The sequence below is a fragment of the Molothrus ater genome, chromosome 20, assembly GCF_012460135.2.
Source record: "Molothrus ater isolate BHLD 08-10-18 breed brown headed cowbird chromosome 20, BPBGC_Mater_1.1, whole genome shotgun sequence".
Taxonomy (NCBI): Eukaryota; Metazoa; Chordata; class Aves; order Passeriformes; family Icteridae; genus Molothrus; species Molothrus ater.
The window spans coordinates 497,010-507,687 of NC_050497.2; the positions used below are offsets into that span (position 1 = coordinate 497,010).

At 54.1% G+C, this 10,678-nt stretch overlaps 1 protein-coding gene across 1 annotated transcript; it reads right to left on the reverse strand.

The window, feature by feature from the left end:
- Nucleotides 1-5,517: 5,517 nt before the first annotated feature.
- On the reverse strand, nucleotides 5,518-10,296 carry NRARP (NOTCH regulated ankyrin repeat protein). Its single transcript, XM_036394157.2, has one exon. It carries the CDS (start codon nucleotides 8,764-8,766, stop codon nucleotides 8,413-8,415), a length of 354 nt encoding a protein of 117 aa, XP_036250050.1. The 5' UTR covers nucleotides 8,767-10,296; the 3' UTR covers nucleotides 5,518-8,412.
- Between the last annotated feature and the right edge of the window lie 382 nt (nucleotides 10,297-10,678).

The window sequence follows — 10,678 nt, forward strand, 5'->3', positions numbered from 1 at the left end:
AAAAGGACAGAGGCTTTGAATGAGGGGGAGCAGTGAGTGGAAAATGGGACAGGGGTGGCTCAGAGTTGTCACCGTAGCTGTGAATGTGAGCAAGGAGAAATGTGGGGACCCATTGGGGATAGGCTCCCTGTCTGGGCACTGTGCTGGGGGTCGAGGCCTGATCCTGGCATTGTGGTGTGAGGCCAGTCCTGCCCTGTGCCCCCCAGCTCCTGGGCACAGGCGGGCAGTGGATGCTGAGCCAGCACCTTCCTGTGCCTCCAGCCCAGCTCCCTGGGGCCACCAGGTACCCTGAGCCCCTGAGGCTGGGTTGGGGTCCCCCATCTGTGACCTCCAAACTGAAGCCTCCAGTGAGAGACCCAGTAAGTGTCACAGCACCTGCCAGTTCCACAAAGGTGGTAGGGTGCTGGAAATCCAGCCATCATTTCCAAGGGGCAGACTGGGCATGGGATGGGGCACTCAGTGAAACCTTTAGAGCACACTGCAAGAGGTGCCTCCAGCTCCTCCACCCACTCCAGGGAAAGCCCTCCAGCCACTGTGTGATTGAGTGGTTTAGGCATAATCAAAAGAAATCAGGAGTCCAGGGAGCTGCCACCCAGCTCCTGCCCCAGCTGGAGGGGTGACCACACTGAGACACCAGAGTCTAGTCCAGGGCAGGAAACCCTGAGGGCTGCACACATTCGGAGCCTCTTTGTGCAACTGCATTCATGTGTGAGAACATTGCTGGGGACTGCACACGGGTGAGAAGAGATTTTTCACCTGGAGAAAACAAGAACAGAGATGTCAGTCTTGGGCTGAGAGGAGGCTGCAGAATCACTGCTTCCAAGCAGAGGCTTTCCTTGGTTTCAGGATTCATTTGAAGCCAGGATCTGTTCATTGTGCTGTCATGTTTCAGAGCACAAACCATCAGCCCCAGGGTGCTGCTCAGGCTCCCTTTGAAGGCTCAGCCTCAGCTGCCCCCCAAATACATCACAGCAGAGCTACCAAGTGCTGGCCAGTCAATGTCCCCTCTGTCCATGTCCCCTCCAGCCAGTGCTGTGTGGGGCTCTGCTCACTGGGCCCACTCTGCCACTGCTCTGTGCTCGTGTCCACATCCTCCATGCCCCACTGAGGAGGGGTCAGCAGAGCCATAGCCATCCTACTGGGATAAACATGCAGCTGGTTGGGGAATTTTCCCCTTCTGGGGAGCCTCTTCATAAAAAGAGCCAGGAGAACACCACCAGCACAGCTGGGCTGAGATCTGTCATCACCTGATTGTGCTGCTGGCGATGCTGCTCTCCTTGGCTTGCCCTCAGGGTCTGCTCCCAGCCACAGGACACTCTTGGAGTCAGGATGAATGAGGAGTTCCCAGTTAAAATGGTTGTCTCAACCACGCCCAACCTCATCATTGCTCCAGCTGTCCAGCTTTGCCTCTCTCTATTCTTCTACCTGTCCCTTACCCATCCATCTCACCAGGCCTCTATTACCCATCTCTCCTAGCCAGCCCCTTTCCCTGCTTTCTTCTACCCCTCCATGTCCCCAGTGATCCCCCCCAGGCCCTCTGCCATCCCTCAATCCCTCCAGCCAAGCACCTTCCATCCTTCCAGATCCTAACCCCATCCACTGTTTTCCCCAAAAGCAGACAAACCACGATGTTGTCCTGCTTGACCATTTCTCCCCAGGAAGAAAAACCTGTTAAAAAGCCAAAAATTCCACTGAACCTACAGGTCTGTGTCCCATCCAGGGTGAGACCCAGAGGTCACCTCTCCCTGGGCACCCTAAGATGGGTGCTCATGGTGGCAGACAACACCACAGCTGCAGAGGTTTTGGGACGAGGTTTCTCCTTTCTCCACAACGGAGCAGCATCATTCCTGGGGGCATGACGTGTGCCCTGGGGAGCACTTGCTGCACCAAGGAGAAATTGGAGCTGCCCCCAATTCCAATCTCCTTGTTGGATGTTCCTACACTGTGCTGGGAACATCCTGGGGAGGACACAGTCCTCCAAGCATGGGGGTCTGTGGAGAGACAGTGATTTCAGGGCATGGGGGATGGCACTGAAAATACCATGCTCACCTCATGGCAGTGCGTGAAGCTCATGTTCACCCCAAGAAGAGCAAATAATTACTCCATGCTGCAGGAACAGGATGACCTGGGATGGATATGGGGGATAGGACCTCTGCACCCAGTCCCAGCACCAAATACTGCAGCAGCTTTGGGTCAGCAGCAAAATCAGGCTGAAACCATCAGCTGTCCTGTCCTGCATGATGTGCTGAGGAGCCTGGTGCTGTTGACCATCCATCCATCCATCCATCATCCATCCATCCATCCATCATCCATCCATCCATCCATCCATCCATCCATCCATCCATCCATCCATCCATCATCCATCCATCCATCCATCCATCCATCCATCCATCCATCCATCCATCGTCCATCCATCCATCCATCCATCCATCCATCCATCATCCATCCATCCATCCATCCATCCATCCATCCATCCATCCATCCATCATCCATCCATCATCCATCCATCGTCCATCCATCCATCCATCCATCCATCCATCCATCCATCCATCCATCATCCATCCATCCATCCATCCATCCATCCATCCATCCATCCATCCATCATCCATCCATCCATCATCCATCCATCCATCCATCCATCCATCCATCCATCCATCCATCATCCATCCATCATCCATCCATCGTCCATCCATCCATCCATCCATCCATCCATCCATCCATCCATCCATCATCCATCCATCCATCCATCCATCCATCCATCCATCCATCCATCCATCATCCATCCATCATCCATCCATCCATCCATCCATCCATCCATCCATCCATCCATCCATCCATCATCCATCCATCCATCATCCATCATCCATCCATCCATCCATCCATCCATCCATCCATCCATCCATCCATCCATCCATCCATCCATCCACAGGGATGGAGCCCAGAATGCCTTGATAGAGGGCAAAAAATTCTGATGTTTGGAAATGAAGCCAGCCTGGCTAGGCAGCCTGAGCCACCGGCTCCTCGCCGACACCGAACAGAAGTTGATTGTGATTCTTTTTTGTTTAAAAAGGTAACTCCTCTTTGGGCTGTCGGGCTGCGGCATTATCATAGTCATACAAATGCCCAACAAAGCATCTATTTAAAATGTTCTGAATTTTGATTACAGCCTGTCCCCTCTTGCTTGCCCGCTCGCTGTCTTTCTTTCTCATTCATTACTTACTCCCTGTGTTAAGCTCCCTGAAATTCAAATAAAATCCCACCTCCTCCCCCACATCCATATGTGACGGCCGATTCTGTGCCGATGGCCAGGCTTGACGGATGAAGGGCAACAGAAGAGAAGACAAAGCTGTCAAACCTCGCCGGGCTGTGTTGACTTCCCATTGCCCCCCAGCCGGAGGGGAGCCCGATCCATCTGGTTTGGAGTCAGCAGCACAAACAATGGCAGGAAGCACTTGAAAGTTCAAATTCTTGCTTTGGTTTCTCTTGGAACAACAGCACCTACGTAATGCGGCCAATGGACAATGACACGTAGCCAGGGACAGGCAAAAATGCCAGAAGAATGTGCTTACACCACCAAACCATCCAATATTTTTGTGTTATTGGAACAAAAATAGAAAAGGGAAAGAACAAGAGGGTAAAAAAATCAAGTCTTTGAAGTTCCTAGATTCCTTGGATGGGGTTTCTGTAAAGGAAAACTGCAAAGTGGGGTGGCCATGGGCCTTGGGAGGAGCCTGGCACCAGGGCAGCTGCTGCCCAGGGCACTCGACTTGTGTCCTCAGCACATTTCCACTACCGGGGCCATCACATGTGGGGAACACAGAGGGGCTTTGCTGGGCTTGGCTCCAGGGGGGTGCCCAAATAAGGGACTGCTGGAGACCCCAGCCCACCCCATTCAGAGTAGGGAGAGGAGCCACACACAGGAATGCTGCCTTCCTCCAGAAAAACCCGTTCTTGAGGTGGTGACTGGCCCAGCCCAGCTCTCTGGGGCCCTGGGACAAGGTGAAGGATGAGAAGCTGCAGGGCTGAGCTGAGCCATGTGAACCCAGCTCTGTGAAATCCCAACGCAGGTGCCAGGACAAGGTTTGGCAGCATTCCAAGTGCAAAGGGATGAGGCTGGGATTATTTCCACCCACAGGTGTAACCCCGTGTGCCCTGGGGAGCACAGCCACTGTGAGGTTTGGTGGCAGAGGCTGGTAGTCAATGTCACACACTGCCACACCTCGGGAGGGTAGTGGTGCTCACCCCACACTCCCAACAGATTTGGAGTCAGCAGCTGCCACAGAACCCTGGGTGAAGGAATTCCAGGACCACCAGTGGTTGTGACTGATGGTTTTGGCATAATCTCTTTTCTCCTGCTCAAATCCATCTGGGTCACTTGGTGCCAGTATTATCTACAGTGGGCTGCTGCCTGGGTGGTTGCATGTCCCCAGGGCACCTGGGGACACCAGCTGTGTCTGTGCCAGGCACTGGCCCATGCTGGCACCAGATGGCACAGGGCTTGGCACATTGGAGTGGAGTTTGGCCAACCTGGAAAGGTCACACTGAGCCTTTTCTCCAGGTTTCGCCCCCTACCCCCGTGTTTGCAGGATGCCACTCCTTGCATCCCTGGGAACCGACACCCAGAGCCAAACTGAGCACAGCACAAATTTCCCTGGGATTTAGGCATTTGCAGAGCTGGCAGAATCATTGATAAAGAGCCTCATCCGACGCCCCAGCAGTGCCAGTGAGGGAGGCTTGCCTGCATGGTGCCTTCAAAGGCCCGGCCTCGGGCAGGGCCTGGCCGTGCAGGCCCGGGGCTGCCTCTGCCCTTCCCCTCTGCCCTGCCCCGGCCGGAGCGGCCGGGTCCTGCTGGGAAAGCCTCCAGAGAGTGGCACAGCCCTGCTGGCCACTGCTCTGCTCTGAGCTGTGCCAGAGGACACAGATGCTTTTGCGGATGGAAGGGCCATGTTGACCCTCACCCTCTGCCCCTTCCTTGGGGCACTGAAGACATCACTCACTGACCCCATCCCCACAGCCTGAGGTGCTGGGGCCCAGGCTGGAATCAAAAAGCTGAGAATGTTCACAGGGAGCTGTGGGGTGCTTAGCCGTACAGGCTGGGGCTGCAGCCCCAAAAATGCACCTCAAATCCCTCATCCCAGGATGGGCTGTGAGCTCTTCCTGCACTCCCTGGGGACAAGTAGCCTCTTTAGGAACATCTCAAACAGCACATGCCCATCCAGCACCAGGGTTTGGTCTGAGCCATCTCCCCTCTAGCAGCCTCTGAATGCTGGGATGGGGCAAACCAGGACACCCCTGAGCCCAGGGGACTTCCTCCAGCCTGTGGGAAGGAGCCACACCTCCCTCCAAATCCACCTCCCCCAGCCATGCCCTTCCAGGGGTGCATCCAAACCCAGAACAGCTGCAGGTTTGACACCAGAACAGACACCTGGGGTCCCAGGCACCCATCTCCCACAACAGCAAACACCCGGCACTACCAAAAACCACATGGAAAAGAACAAACAAAACAAACCTTTTTTTTTTTTTATAAAAAGATCAATGAAAAATTTATTTATAAATTTTGCACTCTGGGGCTACACGTCTATATCATACACTCAGGAATATGCTGTACTGTACAGACTTTATCCAGTTAGAAATGATCATATAGTGACCCACATACAGCTTCAATATAAGCCTAAAAATTCTTAACATTAATTAACATAATTAAAAAAGGTATTTGCATCTAAAGAAAAATCTACAGAAAAACTCCTTTCTGGAGCAATCTGTGCATCAGCTTCAATGTCTGCTTATTTCACTGACATTATCAATATATTCTTCTTACAAAAATAACAATAATAATTAAAAAGATGACTGCTGGAAGGCAACCAGTCATGCACAAAACAGCCTCCCCCACCTGCCTCTTTTTTTTTTTTCCTTGTACTCCCCGTTTTGGCGTGAAGGGTCAGCAGCACGATGAGCCAACAAGGGGGGTGGGGGGACCCTCATTTCAATTTGAATCAATCTGCATCCCTTTTACTTCTCAGGATCAAGAGAGACGGGGGTGTGGGGGTTGCATAGAAAATTGAAACTCTAGGGACTAGGAAGGGCAGCAGCTTTTCAGGAAAATACAAAGGGATGTAAAAATACATCAACTCACAATTTCAGAGCAAACCCCCTTCCCCGACGTACAGTTTCCCAAAAATCTCAGCGTGTCTAAAGCTCCAGGAGGCTGAAAAGGAACAATACTTTTCTTAAACAACTCACCCAGCAATTCACACAGGAGATTCACAGTCTTAATAGGTATTTTATAAAAATATAAATATGGGTTACATCATGTTGTCTTTACAACACTGGACAGAGCTCCCTTTAGACTGGGTTTATAACCAAGATTTCTTTTTAAAAATCCATCTAGAACTTGGCTTTACAATACACTTTTTAATATCATGTCATAAATGTTATGACATTTCATTGTGGCAAATCCATTTACGTAAAAAAAAAATAATGTGCAACCATCTGGTAACAACGATAAAACCTCACTAGGAAAGGTCCTGTTCCCACCCCATAACTATCGCACAGAAGCACCAGTGGAAGTGCTGGACACCCCCTTCCATGCTCACAGAAAGACTTCGGCCAAGCAGTTCCTTGCAAATTACAGCAATAACAGTAGACACTTTTGACAGGGCTTTTTTTCTTCTTTAAATCTAGAGCTTTTAAAATCATCTCAAATTGTTGAAGTGGAAAAAGAACAAAAACAAATGAAAAACCCAACAAAACGCAAACAACTGCAGGTGAAATTATCAGAGACAAAGCAGAATATTCAGTGCAATGGGAAATAATCAGGGCAGACCCTAGGGTTTTGTTTTTTTTTTTTTTAGTTTTAAGACCAGGAAAAGAAAAAATGAACAACAAAAAAAAAAAGGCATATATCCCAAACCATATTTTTGAAACACTCACCATCAGCTTCAAACAAAACCAGGCTCACAATCTTCACCCACAAATATATACAGACATGATAAATAGGTAAGACACAACCCCAATAAACCAGCAGGTAACTATTTTCTTTTCTCTTTTTTAATCAGAATGGTTTGGATGCAGGGAGCAAGAGAGGAAAAAGCAGGGAGATGGCAGTGATACGGATGGCTTTAGTGCAGACGAGAAGAGGGCTGAAAGACCAGCGGGAGAAAGGAGACTTCTGAACTTTTCCGCATTTTCCAAATGGATGTTCTTGTGCCATAGCAATAAAAAAGCAGCATTTGCGATTATACGTGCAGTCACTTCAAAATGCGCCTTCGGGTGGCTTGCTCTGCTTTCTCCCTTTCCTTTATAAAGATATATACGGTGGGATATATATCTCCTATTAAAGGTGGGTGAGTGTACGTACGTCAAGTGAATCGTTCTGCATTGAGAAGTGTTATCCAAGTTTCACCAAAAGAAAAAATAAAGTTCCCAAACTCTTTTCAGTAGTTTTCCAGCATCTCTGTAGGCAGCAGAGAGCGCTCGCGCCCCTTTTCTGTGCAAAAGCAAATCCTCTGCCTCTAGAGTTTATTTCTTTTTTTTTTTTTTTTTTTAACAGTCCAGGATTTGCTAATCCCCCTTTACACACAAAACCACAAGGACTCAATGTCTTTTCCTGGGATCTCACGTGTGCTAAACAGATTCGTGGAGTGGGTGAGGATGCAGACTTTCTTCGGACACCCAATGAAGAACCAAAGCAGAAAACCCAACGCAAAATCAACCAAACCCAGGAGCAATCGGGGTGAGAAAACCACGTCTGTCATATTCCAACGGAGTCGCCTCGACAAAAAAAAAAAGGTCAGCGGTGGGAAAACCTTGGAGAGGAAGACTTTCCTGCTCCTCCTCGCCAGGAAGGCCGCGGCCGGCCGGGAGCCCCTGCCCATGGACGGGGCATCGGACCCGGGTCCGGGGCCGGCACCGGAGAGGGGACCCCAGCAGCAGTGGGGGTCTGCGGGGTGGCTTTTGGGGGGCGTTGAAATGAATTAGTTTCTGAGCCAGAACACTTTAAATGGGAGGGTCGGGAACAAGGAGGGCGGGGAGGGGGATTAAATATTAGCGGAGAGGGAACGGGGCGGGGGCTGTTAAAGCATCTGCCCAGATGTCAAACTGAAATCGTGAATACTGTGAGTGCAGCCGAGGTAGATGGAGGAAAAAACCCACGTTACAGTAGGAAACAACCTTGGAAGATTAAAACAAACAAACAAACAAACAAACAAAAAACTTAAAAATGTGGCGTGTTCTGCGTGGGGCCCCAAATCTTCGCCAAACCCGCCCCGGGCGGGGGCGGGAGCAGCTCTGGCGGCCGGGGGAGCGGGGAGAGTCCCCGGCATGGCCGGTGGAACGCGGGGTGGGGGAGACCCGGCATCACCGGGCGAGCGGTCCCGGCATCAGCGGGCGAGCGCAGCGGGGGCAGTCCCGGCATCACCGTGCGCCGGCGGAGTATTTGGCCTTGGTGATCAGGTAGAGGACGATGTCCTGGTGGCCCCCGAAAGCGGCGATGTGCAGGGCGCTCCAGCCGTCGCGGTTGGCCAGGCGGATGTCGGCGCCGAACTTGACTAGGAGCTTGACGAGCTCGAGGTTACCGTCGATGACGGACTGGTGCAGCGCCGTCTGCCCCTCGGGCCCGAAGGAGTTGACGTTGAACTCGCAGTTCGTCATGTTCTGCAGCAGCGACTGCAGCTCCTTGGTGTTGCCGCGCCGCACCGCCTCCTGGAACACCCGCTGGCTGGGGGGCGGCGGCGGCGCCGCGCACGGCGACACCTCGCTCTGGCTCATGCCGCCGCCTCGGCCCCGCCGCCCCGCATGGACGGCGACGGCGGCGCCCGCCCGGGCATGCGGCGGCGGGCGGGCGGTGCTGCGGCCGCTGCCGGGGCTGGGCTGTGGTGCCGCCGCTGCCGCCGGGCCCCGGCCCCGCCGCTCTGCGCTCGCTCCTCCGCTGCCCGCGCCCCGCAGCTCTGCAGCGCCCCGGCCCGCGCGCGCCTTTTACCCGCCCTTTTATTTGCATAACAATGGCACGGCCTTGACGCGCCGTGGGGGCGGGGCCGAGAGCCACGCGCCTACTGGCCCGAACGGGCGCGGGAGGCGTGGCAGAACGGGGAGGTCACGCCCCCTCCGCGGGGTGAGCGGGACGGGCGCGGGCGCTGCGAGGGAGGGAGGGGGCGATGGGGGGCGCTCCCGCCTTGGCTTTGCCCGGCCCCGCTCGGGGGCCGCGCTCCCGGCTCCGCTCGTCTCCGCTCTGTTCCGCTCGGCTCGGCTCGGCTCGGCTCGGGCCCCGCAGTCGGGACCCGCAAGAATGACGGTCACCAAGGGGCTGCGGCTACCCCCGATTTGGGGTGACACCGTGTTGCTGCGGGCTTGTGTCCCCGTGAGCCAACAGGGACGGGTCACAGAGCAGAACAGGGCGTTCAGCTCGCGGGGTCCAGCGCCTCTGCAGGCTCCCAGGGGGGGCTGCACCGGGTTTCAGGGACCCACGGGTGAGATAGATTTAAGGCGGAAAAGATGCAGCTGTACAGCCCTGTACAACCATGTACTGCCAGCCCTGGAGTGGCTCAATTCGCCTGCCCGGGGCTTCATCGGCCAGCCGATGACCATGTTCCTGGTGCGGGAGTTCTGGGAGCTGTGGACACCACAGGGAAGCGGAAAAACGGGGGAAAAATCCCGAAAGCAGTGCATCAACCAAAAACGATGCTGAGGGGACCCTCCGGGGGGAGGGGGGACTCTCTTGGCCAGCCCCCACCCCAACCCTCCTCCTGTTCCCATTTGGTCCCTGGGAGCAAACGGCGAGTCCAGGTGGGAAGCGGCGCTCCCGGGCCAGCTCCCACCGCCTGCCGGGCATTTGGTCAGCAGGAGAGGGCGGGAGGTGCGGGGAGAGAGGAAGGAGCGTGTCATAAACCGAGGTGACAGCAGCCGCGCCGGGGCAGCTGGGTGGCAAGCTGCTGTCACCTGGCACTGCTGGCGTGTCCTTTTGGGAAGGGAAAGGGAGAAATCCGCCTACTGCTAAATTCAGCCCCAGCAGATGAAATGTGCCATCACGGAGTGTCTGTCGCACAGCTGGAGGATAGTGGCCTTGAGCTCCGAGTGTGACTTGCCCCACCGCCTGTTCCCGTGGCTTTTCCCAGCAGCTGGAGTAGTCTGGGAACACTCCTGCCCCATCTGGGTCCTTCTCATCCCACCTGGATTTAGGCTGTAAGGAGTTGTTGAAGCAGCTCCTCATTCTCCTCCCATAAGGGGTCTGCTTTTCTAAGTCAATTTCTGCAGCTAGTTCTTCTCATCCCTATCCCCATTCCCATCTTCACATCCATCCCTATCTCCACTCCCATCTCCTCATCTCCATCCTGTCCTTGTCTCCACCCTCATCCTATGCCCATGCACACCCCCACCTCCATCCCCACCCCCATCCCCATCTCCATCCCCAGCCCCATCCAATCCCCATCCACCCATCCCCATCTCAATCCACATCCCCATCTCCTCACCCGTGCCCCTCTCATCCCAATCTCTATCCCAATTTCATCTGTCTGGTCTCTGTCTGACTGTTTGGCTTCCTCCGGCCAGAGCTGCCCCGGTCACACCTCTCTAATGTGAGTGTGTTGCGGTCCATCGTTCTCACGGAATAGGAGGGATTGGAATGTTACTGCTGCTGGGGGCTGCAGACCCCCCCCTCTGCTCTCCTGTGCCTGTGCAGCTTCTA